The sequence below is a fragment of the Hydra vulgaris genome, chromosome 09 (genome assembly GCF_038396675.1).
Source record: "Hydra vulgaris chromosome 09, alternate assembly HydraT2T_AEP".
In the NCBI taxonomy this organism is placed as follows: domain Eukaryota; kingdom Metazoa; phylum Cnidaria; class Hydrozoa; order Anthoathecata; family Hydridae; genus Hydra; species Hydra vulgaris.
Genome location: NC_088928.1, coordinates 9,173,021 through 9,194,942, shown reverse-complemented (window position 1 = coordinate 9,194,942; position 21,922 = coordinate 9,173,021). Strand labels below are relative to the sequence as shown.

The window sequence follows — 21,922 nt, the reverse complement described above, 5'->3', positions numbered from 1 at the left end:
AATAAGTACAAAATAAAAGCTCGTAATATTCGATAATAACAAAATCCTTACCCAATTGTAATTTAATCCTCAAAATCGCTAATAAATATTGTCAAAATTGACATTATATACACGTTTTTGCTTGTGGGGTAGTAAAAACAAAAGTGTTACGCTGATTAAATAAAAAAAATTTAAAAACGTTTTATTTATATTAAAAGTTATAACGTAATTAGATTTGCAATATTGTAATTAACATTCATAATAAGTCGTTTATGTGTTGTGTATATATATACATATATATATATATATATATATATATATATATATATATATATATATATATATATATATATATATATATATATATATATATATATATATATATATATATATATATATATATATATATATATATATATATATATATATATATATATATATATATACGGACCCGTAACGTGAAAATTTTTAGAAAAAAGGCGGAATATAATAGTAAATATAAATTTTACCTTATTTTACATTTAAAAGTTGTTTGAAATAAAGAGAATTTGCAAATAAAGGGGGATCGATCGCACCTGATTACCCTCCTCCCTCCTCCTCATATATATTTCAAATTTCATATAAAATTTATTGATGACGATCAGAAAAAAGCATTTAATTCAGAAGTTTATTATAACAAAAAAAATAATTAACATAGTAATAATATAATCTGTGTACATTTTGCCTCTAATTACTGTCTTTGGTAAACGAAATATCATCGTTGCAAATATCATCAAAGGCGTTACTGTCAGAATTATCATTACCAATAGATTCAGGTGCAATACTAGCCTTCTTTGGTGCCGACTAGGCATGCCAATTAGTCTGCCTTCTGCCTTGATTACTGCGCGTTTTGCATGCGTTGGCATTCGTTTTAATTGATCCCCGAGCGCTTCTGCCACCTTATGGACGTTAATGCGTTTTTGCGATCTTAGCTGCAGAGAATCTTTAAAATATAAAAATAAAATCTACATCTTTAAAGGAACAGAATTGATTAAAAAAAAAAAACATTTATCCAATTATATAATTATTGAAATCACATTAGCACAACAGTATAACTTTTTTTGACAAAATAAATTATTTTAGCGGCGAAACACCTTGAAAAATGCCCCAAATTGTCTCCAAATTATTTGACTTTGAGCGCAAGGTAAATCTCAATATTTTGAGTCTTTATCACATAAGAAATTTTGTTTTCAGAAAATATTAAGATTTACCTTGCGCTCAAAGCCAAGTAATTTGGAAACAATTTAGCGCATTTTCCGGGGTTTTTTCTGCTTGAGCACAAGGTAAATGTCAATATTTTTAGATTTTTTTTTTGTAATCGTATTTTTTTCATTTTTGTTCCATATTGGTTTTCTTGTGTATTTTCGTTTTATAATAAGAAATTTTTTGAACACCCCTAATGTCTAATTTAAAAGCCGAAAAATTCAAGCATAATTTTAACTATCATTGCTAATTGTATATGTATAAATGTATTTCTAATTAGGAGTCGTTCATTAAGTACGTACGCTTTTATTTCAATCCTTCTTCCCCTCCCCCTTTTTAGTACCCTTTACCTCAATAAAAGAATCTACGCTTTTAACGTACCTACCTTTTTTTTAGTTAAGTGTCCTCTTTTATAATTTTGATAAACGCTTTTTTTAGTACCCTCCACCTCAATAAAAGAACCTACGTTTTTAACGTACCTACCTTTTTTTTAGTTTAGTGTCTTCTTTCTTTTATAATTGACCCCTGACCCCCCCCCCCGCCCCCCATTGTATTTACACCATTTACAGATATAAATATAAGGTACAGGCGCAATGGAGTGTTCATACATCAACTGTGTATTGTTTCATGTACCTCAATATAATACTTTTCTACCGCATTAAAATCTAAGTTTTAATCAAAAAAGTTGCAAAAAAACTTGAGTATTAAAAATGTTTTAACATGGCCTCTTCGAATTTATTAACGATTCACACCGTTTATAAAACTGAAAAATAGTTTCCTTTTAAATCAAACCCACTAGCAATCTGATTTAGTTATTTTATAAGTAACAGAAATTATTTATCATCTTTATTAAATAAAAAAATAAGAATATATATAATAATTGGATTGGATTACTTGTGGGTTTTATTTAACAAAGATTATTTTCTAAACTTATAAATTTAAAAGCTTTTGATCAAATAAAACCTGATGTAACTTTATATAATCTAAATGTGAGACAAATTTAAAATACCTATAGATTTTTTTGACGTTATGTTGCGTCTTAATTTACACTTATTAAAAGTGCACTGTTATAATTATAAGTGTCATGGTTTTTTTTTTTAATTAATATTTATAAGTTAAAAAAAACCATACTGGTATTGTTTTAAACTTTTAACAATATACAAAAAATTAGTTCTAATTTTTTTTTTATAACAAATTTGTCACAAAAACAACGTTTCGATTCGCGAAGTTGCAATTAACTATTAACAATTAATTAACTAAAAATTCAAATCGCAAAGTTGCAATATCTTTGCGATTTGAATTTTTAACAAAAAAATATTTTTCTAAAACTTTCTTTAGTTACTTATGTCTTGACAAATGCATCGTTGAATATCATAACTCATAAATGAATTACAGTATTTAACAAATTTGTTGAATTAACAATATTGTAAATGCCCTGAATACATTTGTGCAGACCATTGTAATAAAACAAGTTTATTAAAAAAAAACTAACCCACAAGCAATCTAATTCCTTATATATATGATTTTTACTGTAACATATTAGCACGTGATGCTACGTATTATTTAAAAACCTAATCTCAAAATAGTTTTGAAGACCTTGCATAAACTAAAGACGATATTTACACCGCCAACAAAAACAATTTAGATGCTTTCATCGTATCCATCGATCAAATAAAAGCTTTCGATCGCGTCGACAGAAATTTCTTGTATGACTGCCTATTTAATTTTGGTTTTAGCGTGCAATTTATAAACCAAATCAAAACACTGTACTATGACATAAGTTCACATCTAAAGATAAACGGTTTCCTATCAGAAAAAATAGACATACACAGGGGGAGTACGACAAGGATGTCCTCTTTTAAGGACACTCTACGCTCTGCAAGCTGAGGTTGTTGCAGGATACATCCGTAAAAATACTGAAATAAAGGGAATAACTCTAAACAACAAATAGACAAAGCTCCAACAATACGCCGACGACACAAACTTTTACCTCTCTTCAGACAACTCTATAAAAGCTCTAGACAACGCCCGAAATGTATACAAACTAGCCACAGGAGCAAAACTAAATACTACCAAATGCCAAGGCCTTTGTCTCGGAATGAACAGATCGCGGAAAAAAGAAAACTTCCTCAATTTTTCCTGGCACAGCAACACTCTCCAGAGTCTAGGTATAACCTTCTCAAACACAAGTAACTACATAAACCGTCAATGGGATGAGAGTATTAACATCATTAGCAAAACAATTGATAGCTGGAAGCGTTTCAAGTTATCCATAAAAGGTAAAGCTGTCATAATAAATCAAACCCTTTTAAGCAGCTTATGGCATTTAGCCTTCACAATACCCATTCCTTCTGACAAAAAAATCGAAATAATTGAACGTAAAATAGAAAGTTTTCTATGGAATAACAGCACCGTAAAAACCCCTAAGCAAACATCAAAACTTCCGATAGACCAGGGAGGTTTAAATATAGTTGACGTCAAGAAAAAACTCGAATCTTTACAGCTGAGCTGGATCTCAAAGTTATATAACAAAAACAAAAACGGCGCCTGGAAAGACTCAGCCTCCTACATACTTAATCAATACCGAAACGCTAATCAAGGAAACCTTGTCCTTCTCACATCACACTCATATGATTCTTTAAAAACTCTACCTCCGTATTACCAACAAACAATGAAAAGTTGGAATAAGTTCTACTTAAAACAAAATAACCATAAGAATCTCACCATCGAAGAAGTGCTAATGCAACCAATATTTTTTGACCAATACATACGAAACAAAAACCAAACTATGAAACCAACTCAAGAATCCATAAATAATAACATAATCATGCTAGGGGACATATCAAAAGTATTTGACCAGGGCTTTCTGGAAAGCTAAGTTATTGGTATAAAACAACGCCTCATAACAACCATAATAAAGTCATTACCTTCCCAATGGATAAACATGATGAACACCCAAAGTCAAAGCTTCGACTACAACAAAACGTCGTTGTGCATAAGCACCAAAAACAACCGTCGAATACGATTCCTTGACTTAACTCCTAAAGCAATTTACAACACTTTCCTAAATAACAACCATAAAAGTACACCCAATAAATTTTGCAGATGGAAGGACATTTTCAACAGTATGAATAATACCTCAACAAAAGAATGGGCCCATTTGTTTATATCCATACACAAAAATGAAAGCAAAAACAAAGCCGATGAAATAAAGTATAAACTAATACATTTTGCACTACCCACCAATACACTGTTTAAAAAAAGAGGCCATATAACAGACGATCTCTGCCCACAATGTAGGAAAGAATCAGAAAACCTACAACACATGATGTTTAAGTGTGAAAAAGTTCAACCCTTATTAAAATACACTTTAGCCCTCGTTCACAAAATATACCCATACCTAATACCTCTTAAAAACACTTTCAAATCACTACTTTTCTTTTCATCAACTTTTGTAAATAAATTTTATATTGGAAAACTAATAACTAACGAACTATTATACATAATATATTGCAATAGAATGAGGTCGTTCCACGACAAAAAAATTTACCCCAGAAGGACGCTCATGCTGGAATTCCAAGGCAAAATTAAAAGAATTTTGTCAGACGAATTCCAAATTTCTATTATTAATAATGAAAAGATTTCTTTTCTACAAGAATGCAAAAATATCTGGAGCGAAGAAAATAATTTTAATCTAGAAATTAACAAAATTCTTGTAAATTAAAAAGCCTAGATATATTTTTTTGTGAAAATCTCTTTTTTGAAAAATTCTTTTTCGCTTTTTCATTTTATTTTCTTCGATTTTTTATTTTTTTGTTTTTTCGTTTTCGTTTTCGATTTTTTATTTTTTATATAGTGGGTTTTCGGATTTTTATTTTCCTAAACGTGAGCCTGCTGGGAGTCTGCCTTTATGTATTTTAATAGGGAAACAGTAAACCACCTTGTATTTTTATTTCTTAACTGCTGTAACATTTATTAATACCTCTGCAGGGCAAATGCCCGAGGAGAATAAAGTACAATACGAATCTCGAATTAGTTTACAATTAATATGTAACTGCTGTCATTAGGTTAACCTAATTTCGGCATGTTTTCTACCTATTGCACATTTTAACATCATGTGCAATCCTGTTCGCTTTCTCTCTGCTATCTTTCTAACACGATTACTTCCATCTTTTGCTCTAAGATAACTTCGTTCTTCCAAAACTCACTTTACTCTCGGCCGTAAAGCGGTTATGACGCTCCTTCTTGGGGGGCTGAACGTGTCTTTGCGTGCCATGGTATGTTGGACTCTGTATGGCAACTAGCCGGAGGAGAATAAACCACAATACCTAATTCGCGAATTTAACGCGTCACAAATTTAATTTATTTTACTTAACCTTACGTCTATCTTGATACTTGTTAGAGTGTAACCAATTAAGACATAATGTTACGTTAAAAAAATCCATTTACCTCACGTAGTTTAGTTACGTCTCGAATCTATATTTAGTAACGTTACGTTACGTCTTATTTGGTTACACTTTATAAAGTTAAAAAGAAAACTAATTGAGACGTAACGTTGCGAATTAAAAATTTCTTTTTTTTTCGTGACAAAGTAACCAATTGAGACGAAGCTATTTTACAATAAAAATAAAATAAAAGATGATTTTTAGGAATACGGCAATATAAAACAAACATTTACTGCATTATCAAGTTTATTTACTTAATATTTAAATAACAAGCTAGAGAATGTAACCTTGTTACCAATTGTAACCGATTAAGACGTAACGTAACTTTAAAATGTTATAGGGGGCAGTTGCTCATTTTTATTCACCCGGCCTAAAGATACTTAAACCATCGTTAAAGTGAGTTTTGCGAGGTTGGTGAATTGACACGTAATTTCTTAGCTCATATTTGGAATTTAGTTCATTACTTTTCAACCACGTTTCCGTGAGACTAATTATTTTAAAATCATGATTTATATCATGCGATAATAGTTTTAGATTATCAAAATTTTTATTAATACTTTGAATGTTTAGATTTAAAATTAAAAAACTATTGCTTTTTTTTTTTACTAAGAAATTGAGTAGATTTACAGATTGAATACTCACTTTCAAATTTTTTTTTTTACTGAAATAGTCATCATCACTCTCAGTATTAAAATTAAGTAGAAGATTCATCCATTTTTAAAAAAGTAAAATAAAATAATCATGAAAATAATGATATTAAAACATTTGGATTTTACACTTTTACTTATCATTGCAGCCCAATCGCGTATGGTGAGTTTATCGTATGAAATGTTTGCAAACTTTCCTGCCGCTCGTTCCAAATTCATCTGTTTTCTTACTACCTTCCTAATTTGCACTGTCTCAGCACAAAAATCTTTATTTATATAGATCTTGTTTCCTTTAAAGTTAGAGGTCTTTTTTAAAATATTTACTTTATCTTTAAAGTTTAGAAGTTTTGAAATTATACTTCTTGGTTTAGAAGTTTTATAATTATAGTTCTTGATCTAACTGAATCTTTAAACCAGTTCTATGTGCCCTTTCAATTTTAATATCTTTTAGACCTAAATAATTTTCAAATTATTTTTTTACCTTGGTTTCGCTGTCATCCCAATTTTCACCTTCGCTTTCTTTAATTCTATCAATTCTCAAATTATTTCGCCGGGATCGATCCTCTATCTCTCTTAATTTTTAGTAATTTTAGTAAATGCAGATTCATTTTTCTGGGTAACACTTATTGTATTACATTTACCCAGCTAATACATATAATATATAGGTATTAACTAGTTGGTAGTAGGTACTGACAAGATAAAACTGACTATTGTGCAAAAATTACAAGTAAAGGTTATTGGCTTTGTATATGAAAAGGGTTATAACTAAAAAACTCTGGTTATATTTCTAGAAGTACAGCCCCGTTGCAATTTAGATCTTGTAAACCTATCTGACTATGTTCATGGTAGATTTATTAGCGGATGGGTTTCAAGTGGCATTTTTTTTCACGGTTAGCTTATAACTTCTATCTATCGGTAAAGGAATATGTTACTTTTCATACAACGAATATGAATGTCATTGAGTTCTATCGAAACATTAGGGTTATTATGCATTGTTTTCCAGCTCATGCTAGCCATTTAATGCAGCACTCGGATGTTTCAGTTTATGGTCTGCTCAAAAAATATTGGAACAAAACTTTGAAAGATTTTACCAATCAGTTTACTATCATAGCAATGACCAAGGTAAAGTTTTTTCAGTGTTTAGCATTGCTTGGAAAATGCAAAAGGTAAAACGGGAAATGCTGTGTCGAGACCAAAGAAATGTGGGTTTATTCCGTTCAATCCAAAGACGCTTGAGTATTCCATACTTTTTTTTTTAGTTTTTTTTTCAAGTGTTCCAAGAAGACCCAACGGTCTTGTGACGTAGCACCACGGAAGAGCATAAGAACAAGAAGTTCATGGCTTCTTGCTTACCGATGGCGCGAAAAATACCTAAAACTTGCTTTGAACATTGGATCTCCGGCATCTAAAGCAACCTCTAACCATTGCACCACATCCACTTAATTTTTTTACGATTGCAACAACGCACCTGTTTTCATCCCCTTAGCTACCTTCCCCTGTATCCTTAACTGAAATATTTACTTTTTTGAGGTGCTTGAAAAAAATGAAGCCATTATTACCTGAAATGTCCTGATAATATATCGAAAACAATACGAAGAGGGTTCCAAGAAAACATGCTTTAGTTGGTCCAACTGGTGGGACCAGTATTGGTTATAGTTGGCTAACTGTTGGCATTTCGTGCCAACCATTAACCGACCCTATACCGCGTGTTTTTAAATCGTAAAAGTTTGCCGTAAGTTTTATAAAGGAATTTTTAATTGGTTCGGTGTCTTTAAAGCGAAACTTTTAAGAGCGAAAATTTTAAAAGCGAAAGTCGTTAATATTTAAGAAAGGAAAACGCAATTGACAACAATAGTCAATTGTATTGACTATTTATATTAAAATTGCTAATTTTCAAAGGTCATATATTCTAGGACAAGAATAAGTGGAAAGAAGACTAGGTATTTTTATAGAGTTAGAGAAATCAGACTGATTTTAAGTTAAAAGAATCAAACTCTCGATGGGGCTTTGACTAATTTAAATTTTAGCATCATTTAGGAGAGGATAAATTGTTAACAAAGACTGGATTTTTTTCTTTTGAGTTGTGTCTGGGGCTTTAATGAATTTAAATTTTAGCATCATTTAGGAGAGGAATAATTGTAAACAAAGACTGGATTTTTTTCTTTTGAGTTGTGTCTCAAAATGTGTTACAATTGAAGTGAGTCAATTTCAGAAATAAGCATTTTGCTCCAAAACAAAGTGTAAAAGTTGAGTGCTTATACAAATGATAAGAGGCAAAGCTAGTTATTTAAACTAGTTAGTTAAAAGTTGAGTGTTTATACCAATGATAAGAGGCGAACTAGTAGTCTTCACACAAAAAATTTAGTTAGTTAGAAGTGGTTTTCTTTTATGTGCCATCATATCTGCCAGTTATATTTACTGAAAAATTATCTGCAAGGCAAAGTGAATTTTTTAAAATTTGTGTTAAAAATAATGTTATCAGACAAACTTATTTATAATTCATTTTACAAGAGATAGTGTAAGATTATTTTATTTTTGACTACTTTCTTATTTTGTATTGTGGTTTTTTTTATTTTTTAGAACACTTCAAGAAAATGATTTAATTAATAACTTCTTGGCTGATGCCTAAAAGATTTTTTGATGGTAGTTCTGCATTAGGCGTTTTATTGTAGTATAAAAACTAATAATCCAAAATGCCAATAATCCGAAAATTATTCTGCGTAATGTTTTTTTGGATCATTTGCATGTAAAAATGATTTGTTATTGCTAATTATTCTGTTATGAATTGTTTGTGACCTAAGTATAGGAAAGTTTTCATTTCTATATATGCATTACTTTGCATAAATATTATTATTTTTTTTTTTTACAGATTGGTTGGTAATAGCCTTTATTGTCTTATTTTTTTGATGTTCAGTATACTGTTATGTTGTTTTTGAACTAGATAAAATAGTTTACAAAACATAAATTACTGCAGACTATAGATGAATCTAATTTTAGTTGGTAATTTTTTTACCAGTACAAAAAAAATTACTAAAAAAAGAATTTTGTTACAAAAAAAAGTGTAAAATGCATAACATCCCACCTAATACAATATGTTGGGGTAACATTAGAAATGTTTTTTTGTTTTTCTTAACATCTTCATTTCCAAAAAGGCTGCAAGCAACTACTATTACAAAAAAGATGAAATTTATAGAGCAAGATAACGATTAACAGGAAAATTAATAGATTGTGAATTGTATGAATCAGGAAAACAAGACGAAGCAAGTGGAAAAAAAAGTTTAAGGAAAAAAACTAGACAAATAAGAATTTTTGAAGAACTTAGGAACAGTCATAGTATAAGGATTAGACTTAATTGAATGATGAGTAACACAATTTTAGTAGATGGCACAAGAGACGCTCTTTAGAGCAGTGTCCATTATAGTATTTATAAAAAATAGAAAGAAAAGCAACATGATAATGTTATAATGGTTGGAGGTTGGCTGCAAGCAGCTCCTTGTTGGCTGCAAGAGCAGGTCAAGGTGGAAAAACAATTCATTTTTGCACCTTGTCTAAAAGAGAAAGGGCATCACTGGAAGATCTGCCCAAGTTATGGCAATAGTGTTCCATACAAGGGTGGATTTAATATTTATAAAAATAAGATGTTTATAGAGATGTTTGCATTGATGTATGCTTATAAATTTAATAACATATCAAAAATTGACAACATATTCAAAGACTGAATATACACATACTAATTAAAGTACAGCTTTAGCTCATTCAGTAATTAAAAGACTGAAAGAACCAAATTGCATATTTTAAGCACTTTATTACTGAGTGTAAGCAATGTCAAAATTAAACACAAAATAAAGCAGATTTGCTTAAGAACACTAAAATCTATCAATATTTGTTTAAAAAAATATAGAACTTACAAAAACATACATCCACAATATATCAACAAAGAACAATATGTAACCCAAGAAATTCACAAATATATCAAATAGCAAGAGGAAATATTTACTTTAGGTCTGTGCTGATTCTGCTTATTATTATTGAGTTTTACTACTTTTAACCAAAACTAACCTGTTTGTATATTTTAGTTTACATATTATTATATGAAGAATAAAGCCTTCTGTGTTGGCTTAAAATTAGTGAAAGACTATTAAATTTTTTACACTACAAGATCTAAAATAGTCAGTGCATACATTAGTTTAAAAATAGTATTACCCAAAGGACATTATTTCCTATAAGAAGTCATAAGCATAAGAGTAAGTGATCAACTTGATAAACATAAAGTGATAAAAATTTGCCTTAGTTTATATAAATAATAATTGTAGATGTTATTATCTACTAGACAATAATTTATATTTAAAACTAACCTTTATATTTCTCTTGTTTAATTATGTAATTGTTTCACTGTGTTGATAAATTTGCCCTGGCTTTTAGTTTATGACTCAAAATTTAAACATCAATTCTTGAGGTTTAACTATCTCATCATTTCTAAAAGTATGAAGGGTAAACAGTCTAACTCACCATATCTAATCAAAATAAAAGCACATTATTAATTTGCTTATTTTTAATTCTATGGTTTATTTTTATTTAAACCAAGAAGCAATCTTTTGCTTGAAATGTAATGTATAAATATCAAAAAAAAAAAAAAAAAAGAAAGAAATTAAAAGGAAATAATAAAAAAAGGAACTGATGCACATCTTTTTTTTATTAGATAAGTTGCAGTGAAAATTAATATTTATGGAAGATTTTATACCTATTTTTTGCACTATTATGAGTTAGCTTTGCCCAGAGTCTGTGAAAGCTGACTGGGATTCTTTCCCTGATTTTCTTCATGGTGGGCCTTGGGTAAAAATATTTTGTCTTCCAGCTGACAAATGCTCTCATGTAACTTAAACTCAACTCAACAATTAAACAAAACTCAAAAATTCCAAATCGTCTGCTGCAGCATGGGCCTTCAGTGGCTGGTGAATTGTAACTCCGATAAAGCTCAATTTTTTTCAGCTAACCGTTATTGCAATAATTTAGATCTTCCCATATTTATGAATAGTAATGTACCCAATAAGTCATTTACCTTTCGACTTCTAGGATTAACTCTTACTTCTTGGATCTTTCTTGAAAATCATATATCAAATCAATTGCAAAATTAGCATCAGCTAAGGTTGAATCTCTATCCTAAAAAAAAACTCTATTCTAAACTACAACTCTCAATTAGTGTAAAATAAGTAAATAATTAAAAACAATAAGTTTTTTTTTCATTTAATCTAATAAACTCTAACTGTAACTATAACTCCCAGCTAAAATACCAAAAAATAAATAATTCTAAACTAAATACAACAAATTTATTTTATTTACTTAATCTAATAAACTCTAACTGTAACTATAACTCCCAGCTAAAATACCAAAAAATAAATAATTCTAAACTAAATACAACAAATTTATTTTATTTACTTAATCTAATAAACTCTAACTGTAACTATAACTCCCAGCTAAAATACCAAAAAATAAATAATTCTAAACTAAATACAACAAATTTATTTTATTTACTTAATCTAATAAACTCTAACTGTAACTATAACTCCCAGCTAAAATACCAAAAAATAAATAATTCTAAACTAAATACAACAAATTTATTTTATTTACTTAATCTAATAAACTCTAACTGTAACTATAACTCCCAGCTAAAATACCAAAAAATAAATAATTCTAAACTAAATACAACAAATTTATTTTATTTACTTAATCTAATAAACTCTAACTGTAACTATAACTCCCAGCTAAAATACCAAAAAATAAATAATTCTAAACTAAATACAACAAATTTATTTTATTTACTTAATCTAATAAACTCTAACTGTAACTATAACTCCCAGCTAAAATACCAAAAAATAAATAATTCTAAACTAAATACAACAAATTTATTTTATTTACTTAATCTAATAAACTCTAACTGTAACTATAACTCCCAGCTAAAATACCAAAAAATAAATAATTCTAAACTAAATACAACAAATTTATTTTATTTACTTAATCTAATAAACTCTAACTGTAACTATAACTCCCAGCTAAAATACCAAAAAATAAATAATTCTAAACTAAATACAACAAATTTATTTTATTTACTTAATCTAATAAACTCTAACTGTAACTATAACTCCCAGCTAAAATACCAAAAAATAAATAATTCTAAACTAAATACAACAAATTTATTTTATTTACTTAATCTAATAAACTCTAACTGTAACTATAACTCCCAGCTAAAATACCAAAAAATAAATAATTCTAAACTAAATACAACAAATTTATTTTATTTACTTAATCTAATAAACTCTAACTGTAACTATAACTCCCAGCTAAAATACCAAAAAATAAATAATTCTAAACTAAATACAACAAATTTATTTTATTTACTTAATCTAATAAACTCTAACTGTAACTATAACTCCCAGCTAAAATACCAAAAAATAAATAATTCTAAACTAAATACAACAAATTTATTTTATTTACTTAATCTAATAAACTCTAACTGTAACTATAACTCCCAGCTAAAATACCAAAAAATAAATAATTCTAAACTAAATACAACAAATTTATTTTATTTACTTAATCTAATAAACTCTAACTGTAACTATAACTCCCAGCTAAAATACCAAAAAATAAATAATTCTAAACTAAATACAACAAATTTATTTTATTTACTTAATCTAATAAACTCTAACTGTAACTATAACTCCCAGCTAAAATACCAAAAAATAAATAATTCTAAACTAAATACAACAAATTTATTTTATTTACTTAATCTAATAAACTCTAACTGTAACTATAACTCCCAGCTAAAATACCAAAAAATAAATAATTCTAAACTAAATACAACAAATTTATTTTATTTACTTAATCTAATAAACTCTAACTGTAACTATAACTCCCAGCTAAAATACCAAAAAATAAATAATTCTAAACTAAATACAACAAATTTATTTTATTTACTTAATCTAATAAACTCTAACTGTAACTATAACTCCCAGCTAAAATACCAAAAAATAAATAATTCTAAACTAAATACAACAAATTTATTTTATTTACTTAATCTAATAAACTCTAACTGTAACTATAACTCCCAGCTAAAATACCAAAAAATAAATAATTCTAAACTAAATACAACAAATTTATTTTATTTACTTAATCTAATAAACTCTAACTGTAACTATAACTCCCAGCTAAAATACCAAAAAATAAATAATTCTAAACTAAATACAACAAATTTATTTTATTTACTTAATCTAATAAACTCTAACTGTAACTATAACTCCCAGCTAAAATACCAAAAAATAAATAATTCTAAACTAAATACAACAAATTTATTTTATTTACTTAATCTAATAAACTCTAACTGTAACTATAACTCCCAGCTAAAATACCAAAAAATAAATAATTCTAAACTAAATACAACAAATTTATTTTATTTACTTAATCTAATAAACTCTAACTGTAACTATAACTCCCAGCTAAAATACCAAAAAATAAATAATTCTAAACTAAATACAACAAATTTATTTTATTTACTTAATCTAATAAACTCTAACTGTAACTATAACTCCCAGCTAAAATACCAAAAAATAAATAATTCTAAACTAAATACAACAAATTTATTTTATTTACTTAATCTAATAAACTCTAACTGTAACTATAACTCCCAGCTAAAATACCAAAAAATAAATAATTCTAAACTAAATACAACAAATTTATTTTATTTACTTAATCTAATAAACTGTACCTGTAACTATAACTGTCAGTTAAAATGCCAAATAAATAATTCTAAACTATAACTGCTAGACTAATAAAAAATGTAAACAATTTAAAGAAAACAAAATGCATACGCCAAATAATCTATAATATAACATCTCAAAATCACTAAAAAATTATCTAAATAATAATATGCTTTAAATTTGACACATAAAACAAACATAAATTATAACAGAATACCTAACACTAAAAAATCAAATTTTTTTACCTAAGCTATTACAAATCAATTAGGTAATTAAACTTTGGCATCAATTCTTAAATATATTTTAAACATCAAATCTATACTTATATATCATACTACTTCATTTAATTAATTTTTAGTGATGTACCAATAGAAAAGGTTGAATGTGGCTATTAATAGGGTTTAATGTAGGTATATAAAGTTGATATATCAATATTAGGTATATAATTTGCATAAATAAGTTGTCTATGCACCAGTAGTTGTTTGGCCTTTTAGCTTATGTTGATGCATTGGGCAATGCCGATTAATCAGCGTAACTATTGGCTAATTAATATACCATAGTTAAGGCCATTAAGTGACATTATTCAGCCAATTAAATGTCGCTGGAGTATTTTAGCCAATTAATTAGCGCTGGTGCATAGACACATCTTATATAAGCAAATTATATACCTAATATTGATACATTATTTTTATACACATACATTAAACCCTATCACTAGCCACAATCAGCCTTTTTCATTGGTACATCACTAATAATTTAATATCAGATAAAAATTATATAAATATTAGATGAAACATATGCATTACTTATCCTTGTAATTTTAATTTATAACCAGCTATAGTTATGAACTGAATCCAAGACAATAACCCTTCTCTTGCAGACTGTCTTAGGTTTAGAACTTCTTTATTTATATTTAAGTATTTTTGTTTTGATTTTCAAGCCGGTCCACCTGATTCCAATTCATCAAGTTCATCATCATTATAAGCTTGATGTAGCTTTAAACTTATAATAAATTCATATATGTTGAGATATTCGTCTATTCATTTCATTATGAAAAGCATTATGCCAACCTGCGCAATAAAATAATAGTATTATTTTTAAAGCTTATAGGCAACTATTAAATATTCTCAATTAATAATTATCGCTATTGAAGCAATTTTTATAAAATACATTTTACCTTCAACATGATTTGTAGTTCTGAGACCATCATTTTCAAAATGATTCCATATACTATATGGAAAAAGTGCATTTGGAGAGAGCCAAGTATTATAAAAATATAGCAATAAGTCTGCAATTCCAGTAATATTAGGTGCACTATGATTAATTTCTTCCCAAAGTTCTTCATAAATATTAGGGTCTGCAAGTGGCAATGCAGCAAGACGATGAACAAGCTTTTTCACATCTTGATTGTCATAAAAACTTGTTAAACCTAAATTTTGTACCTTTAAAAATAACAGATAAGTTTTTATATTATTGATTAACAAATACAAACAATATATGATATTAAGATATAATGAAAAAGTTTAAATGCTATTCTAATAAATAATTAAGTAACAAAAACCTTTCTCCATACTGCCTGCCCAAAATGAAAAAAACATCCACGAACTGTCACTCTTGGGAAAGTTATACTTAATGCAGATACAAATGCTGATTCAAAATCGATTAAAAAACATGAAACTTCACTTTCCATATCATTTTCTATAAATAAGTAAACTTTTATTAAGTATATACCAAATTAAAAAAAGTAATTTTATAATGATATTTAATATGTTAAAACTTGTAATAAATGCAAATTTTTTTTTTTAAACATCTACGCTTCCAACAAGACTTCAAGCAACTACTTATTTAGTTGGAAGTTATTGGAAGAGAAAAGATGAAGATTGTATAGCAAGATAATGATTGACAGACGACTTAAAGGATTGCAAATTATATGAATCAGAAAAGCAAGATGAAGGAAGCGAATTCCAAAGAACTGATATTCGAGGAAAAAAACTAGATGAATAAGAGTTTTTAAAGCACTTACGAACAGTCACAGAAAAAGGATGAGACTTAATTGAATGACAAGTAAAACAAGAATGAATTTTATTTGATGGCACAAGAGATGCTAGCACTCTAGTGCAGTGCCCATTATAGTACTTGTAGAAAAGAGAAAGAGAAGCAACATTACAACGATGTGATAATGGTTGGAGGTTGGCTGCAAGAGCAGATCCAACTATGTTTACAATGCAGTTTTGCACCTTGTCTAAAAGAGAAAGGGCATCATTAGAAGATCCACCCCAGATATGGCAACAGTATTCCATACAAGGCCGGATTTGAGATTTATAGAGATAGAATCGGGAGTAAGAAAGTGTTGAGTTCGATAAAGAGATGCAACCTTAACAGATGCTAATTTTGCAACTGATTTGATATATGGTTTCCAAGAAAGATTGGAAATAAGAGTTCATCCAAGAAGATGAAGAGTAAATGACTCATCGAGTACATCACCCTTCATAAATGTAGAAAGAACTAAATTATTGCGATAATGATTGGCTGAAAAAAACTGAGTTTTATCTGTATTGAAGTTCACCAGCCACTGTGAGCCCCATGCTGTAGCAGAAGTGAGATCCTTTTTAAGCTTAAATACCTCCTTGAAGCAATCAGAGAGTGTTGGTTTCTTATCACGATAAGAATAAATGGTAGTATCATCAGAAAACAATGCCACCTTAGATGTGAGAATATCTGGAAGATCATTAATGTGTATAAAAAGGAGAATAGGGCCAAGGATAGTACTTTGAGAAAACCCTGAAGTTACAGAATAAGAGGAAGAGTGCTGTCCATTGAAGACAACTTTTACACTAGTATTGGAAAGGAAGGATTTAATAATCTTAAAGATGTTGCCAGATACACCATAAGAAGAAAGCTTATGGAGAAGACCAGCATGCCAAACTTTATCTAAAGCTTTTGAAATGTGAAGAATGAAGGCCTTAACCTCGCCACCTTTATCTAATGCATGATAAAATCTATCAGTTATTACTGCTAGCAAATCAGCTGTAGAACAAGAAGATCAAAATCCATATTGATGGTCAGAAAGTAAGTTATTAGATTCAAGATGAGAAATTAAGTGTTTGTTAATTAAAGATTCAAAAACCTTGCTTATGATAGGAAGAAGACTAATGGGACAGTAGTTAGACAAATCAGATCGCTCTCCAGAGTTTTTGAAGATAGGGATAACAGATGCCGCTTTCCAGCAGGCTGGAAAACAAAACTCTGATAAGCACATGTTGAATAGTTTTGAGAGTATAGACAGCTCTGGAGAACACTTCTGCAAGACAATAACAGGTATTTTGTCTGGGCCACAAGCTGTTGAAGAGTCTAAGCAAGAAATCACTTTAGATACAGAAGCTGGAGTGATACGAATGTCAAGCAATGGATCAACTTGTTTGTTGGCAATATCAGGTAGAACGCAACTAGTGGAATCAAGAGATGATATTAATGAAAAGTTTTTAGCAACCAATTCAGCTTCGTCATTAGGTGAGGTGACAAAGTCTGAACCATACAAGAGAGGTAGAATTAAAGATTTACCCTTATTATTAATACTATTAAAGATTCTCCAGAAGTCTGAGAATAGCGGGCTTTGGCATTAGACAAAACCTTTTTACAATGGTTTCTAGCAGTAATAAACAGAAATCTGTTTTTTGGAGAGTTGTTTTGCTGATAAATATGGAAGTAATGGTTTCGATTGGCAATTGCAGAAGCACAGTGCGAGGAAAACCATAGGGGAGAGTGAGGCTTGACCTGGAATTGTCGAGAGGGAACTAAAGATTCCATGCCAGCCTGAATCCACGAAGTTATGTAAGATGCGCATTTGTCGACAGGAAGACAAAAGATTTCTGACCAAGGGCCATTACAAAGAAAATCAAGGAAAGAATCCCAGTTAGCTTTACTGTAGTTGTAAGAGGTACAATAATAGGGGGATTCAAGTAATGAAGAAGAATGAGATATTAGTTTTAGAGAGATCAAACTGTGATCAGAAGCACCTAAGAGTTAATGTGGAGAAACTGAGCAATGACTAGGATCAGAAACAAGACATAAGTCGAGTAGAGAAGGTAAATGATTCGAGTTGTCTGGAAAGCGAGTTGGAAAGTTGACTATTTGAGTTAGGGATTGAGAAAGGCAAAAGTTGTGGGCTTTAATGCCCTCAGAATCACCGACACTAGAGCCAAGCCACTCAGAGTGGTGAGCATTAAAGTCACCGACAACAACTATATTCGCTGATGGATAAAGAGAGAGGGCTTGGTCAATATGATCAGAAATAATGTCAAAAAGAGTGCAGTCTTGAGATGAAGGAGAACTATATAGAACAAAGAGAAAGGCGATAGAGTGAAGTGGTGCTAAACGAAGGCACGTAAAAAAATATTCTGTGGATTCAAACCTAGTTTCATGACAAATGGGTGAATTCTTACGAATGTAAATGCCCAGGCCAAGCATGTGACTATTGGAGTCATTACGAATTAAAGGAAGATAACCATCAACACTAAGATCACAAGATGAGACAGCTGAACTCAAATTAGTATCACAAAGAGCAAGTAGGTCTGGTGAACTTTGCAAGAGATAAGACTCAACAGAAGAAAAGTTACTTCGAAGACCACGAATATTAGTGAATGATAGGTTTAGAGAACTTAGTGATGATGATAGTTTTTTGTATTTTATAGTTTTTGGTACTTTATTAATTTTTAAATTAGATTGAAGAACTTGACTCAAAGCATAGAAAGTACTCAGAACACTGTTTAATAGCCCAAGCAATTGCCTCATTACTATTAATAAACCCTAAGCCGTAACAAAGGGCTCTAAATGTGGCCTCCACAATACACACCAAAAGTACAAACAAGGACACCACCCATGCGCAACATGGCACTGTTAATACTTTGATATTTTTTAGCTTTTAATGAAATCAGCCTCTCTGAGAGCTACCACAGAGTTCGGGAAACCTGACTACCAGCCGGCTTCAGAACCATAGAGCTGTACCCTCATTAGGAGATAATAGAATGAGTTGCCTAGTCATAAAAACAGAGACACAAGCAAAACCCATGCATTGAGTCAAGAAGATCCAGCATTCAACATTCTAACTGGAAACAATGTATTAAAAATACATCTGCGCCAGCCTAATAGATGAAGAAGGGGTGCGAGGCTGGTCAAAAAATAGAATCTATTAATCCCTTAAGTCTTTGCCTAGGAGGCCTTCTACAAAACAGTAGCCAGATGCATTTAACATCTGCCTAAGGTGAGTATTTTTATTGAGACACTATCTCTAGCCTTTACTCAACCAAGAGCCCAAGGCAGGGGATGTTTTAAGTCGGAGTTTGCGTTTCCTAGCCTTTGCCTAAAAAGGCGTATCCTACAAAGGCAGCAGGATATGAAGCAAATTTTACTGGGTTACATGTTACCAGTAGCAGGATAACCTGACCTGACCTGTAATGCCTGACCATAATGCCTCCACAATAATGAAATAAAATTTACAAGCACTTACCCATAATTATTTCTTTTATTAGGTTAAACAACCTCACATAAGTTATTGTCTTTTTATCCGGCAACAAACAGTACAATACAGGAAACATCTGATCGGACATAAAGCATGAATTTTATAAAGTTGAGCAAACAAATCTGGTGATGATTTAAATGTACCATCCATATACCATGTTTTTGAACGACATAGGCGTTCAAGAGAAACTACAGTTCCAAATATAAGAATTTTATCATCAGATCCATTATTTTTCAATAAAAAAATATTACCGTTGGAAGTCAATTCCCATTCTAACTCAAGAATTAAATCTTTTCTATCAGTTGGTTGAGGTGGAACTACTTTTCTTTTTCCCTTTTTGATAATTTCTTTTGTAGCTTGATAACGTGGGAAATTTGCTACAACTTCTTGACGTAAATCTAAACTTGAGCCGCAAGCACCATCAAGCATAATTTTTCTGGTTTCCTTAAAAATCTAAAAAGAAGAGTATATATATATATATATATATATATATATATATATATATATATATATATATATATATATATATGTATAGCTATAATCAAACATGTAACCAATGTAACATTAAAATGATAAAAATTTTTATTTTTAATTAACTATTATTTTTACATAAAGAAAAATGATTAAACTTAACTTTTGCATAGGTTTTGTTGGAGATTTTCTGACAGCATCTTTAATTTTAGCATAAAATTCTTTTTTTCGCACTCCTGCACTATCTGGTTCGTGATTGTGAGAAGAGGAAGACATTAAGTATAACCCATTAAGTGTGGTAATTCTCGCTTTGCAACCAATCCTATTCAAAGTACGTCTCCAATAATCTTTATCATTACGCGAAGAATCTTTTCTGAAAATATTTTTTTGAAAAATAGCATATACTGTTTTTCTTCCAGTTTCAATATACTTAATTGAACAATCCATTTCTGCTATTGATAACTTTTACTATTTTTTTGTAGATTAAAATTTATATATGTATTATATATTTAATTTAAATATATAATAAATATATATATATTTATTTGTATATTAAAATATAACATTAAGGTTTGAAACCTTGAACTTATCACGATACTCGATTTCCCGGATTTTGATTTGCTGACTTTTCGCTTTCGCTTTTTAACTTTTCGCTTTAACGTTCTTTCGCTTTAAAACTTTTTGCTTTCACGTTCTGTCGCTTTTAAATTTTTGCTCAAACGTCCCATTACCCATTTAACCAGGAAGTTCACGCCTCCTTCCTTATCTTGACGCAAAAATATGCCCACATTTTTCGAACCTGGATTTCCTGCTTATAAAGCAAGTGCTCTAACCACTGCACCACGGCCGCACAGATAGATAAAATAATTGACTACTCAAATTAGCATCCATATTCTCCCAGAAGCCGTTATTTCAGATTCCATGATGTTTGCGGCAAATGGTTCAAAATTCACCAACTTACCCTACGACTAAAACAGGGATTTAGTGAAGGGTGGAGATAAAACCTCACATGATTTATTAGTTTTAATTAACAAAGACGACAAGTAAGCTTATTAATAAAATTCAATAATTTTATAAATGCAAAAAACAATTTAATAAATTTATATAGCCTTTCAATTAAAATTATATACACATAGTATTATACTTAAATAAGTCGTTTAAACAAAAAAACAAAAAAAAAGAAACCAAAAAGTTATATAATAAAAATTTATGGCTTGTAAAATATAAACTTTAAGTAAAAAAAAAGTATTTGTAATTTCATAGTAAGTAAGTTGATATATAGTTCAATAATTTAAAATATAAACTTTACAAATAAAATCAAAGTTTTTTTCTTATAAATAAAGATTTAAAAAAAGTTATAAAAAAATTTATTTCATATACAAACAAACCCGCTTTTGTTATACATTTAGTAACAATTCGATTAAATAACATCAATAACATGCGTAACCAGAACTTTATAAAATCAAAGTAAATAAAAACGAAATTAAACTATTATTATTTAATAAAATTCTAAATCTTTTTACAACATAGACTGTTCAGCAACCGAACTAAATATTTTCAGCAAGATTTAAAATCTATTAAAATTAACGAAGTTAAAACTTATAACTTATTAATTTTGCGAGACATTCCTATATAATTGAATCATACTCTAAAGCACGTTTACTAACAAACACTGTTCAATAAGTTTATAAATACAAAAAACGATTCAATAAACTTGTATAGCCGTTCGATTAAAATTATATATATATATATATATATATATATATAAATTTTAAAAAAATTATAAAAAAATTTATTTCATATACAAACAAATCCACCCTTATAGTACATTTTACACATATTTAAATAAGTCGTTTTTGATTGCATGAC

The 21,922-nt window shown here is 29.1% G+C and overlaps 1 protein-coding gene across 2 annotated transcripts; it reads right to left on the bottom strand.

Moving 5' to 3' along the window:
* Positions 1 to 10,665: 10,665 nt before the first annotated feature.
* LOC136084541 (uncharacterized) lies at positions 10,666 to 20,044 on the bottom strand. Of its 2 annotated transcripts, none has more exons than XM_065804663.1 (6): positions 19,834 to 20,044; positions 15,626 to 15,762; positions 15,242 to 15,506; positions 14,871 to 15,134; positions 11,055 to 11,473; positions 10,666 to 10,789 (listed from the first exon to the last, which is right to left on the bottom strand). In XM_065804663.1, exons 1-4 carry the CDS (start codon positions 20,009 to 20,011, stop codon positions 15,079 to 15,081), a joined length of 636 nt encoding a protein of 211 aa, XP_065660735.1. In that variant the 5' UTR covers positions 20,012 to 20,044; the 3' UTR covers positions 10,666 to 10,789; positions 11,055 to 11,473; positions 14,871 to 15,078. The 2 variants fall into 2 exon arrangements, with proteins under 2 accessions (XP_065660735.1, XP_065660736.1); XM_065804664.1 differs by lacking the exon at positions 19,834 to 20,044 and adding an exon at positions 19,571 to 19,806.
* Positions 20,045 to 21,922: the final 1,878 nt, after the last annotated feature.

Excerpts from the sequence above, each read along its gene's own strand:
- LOC136084541 (XM_065804663.1), bottom strand. The coding sequence starts at position 20,011 with ATGCTTGATGGTGCTTGCGGCTCAAGTTTAGATTTACGTCAAGAAGTT. Across the intron at positions 15,763-19,833 it reads ATGGGAATTGACTTCCAACG|AAAATGATATGGAAAGTGAA; the intron begins GTAATATTTTTT and ends ACTTATTTATAG. Across the intron at positions 15,135-15,241 it reads AACTACAAATCATGTTGAAG|GTTGGCATAATGCTTTTCAT; the intron begins GTAAAATGTATT and ends TTTATTGCGCAG.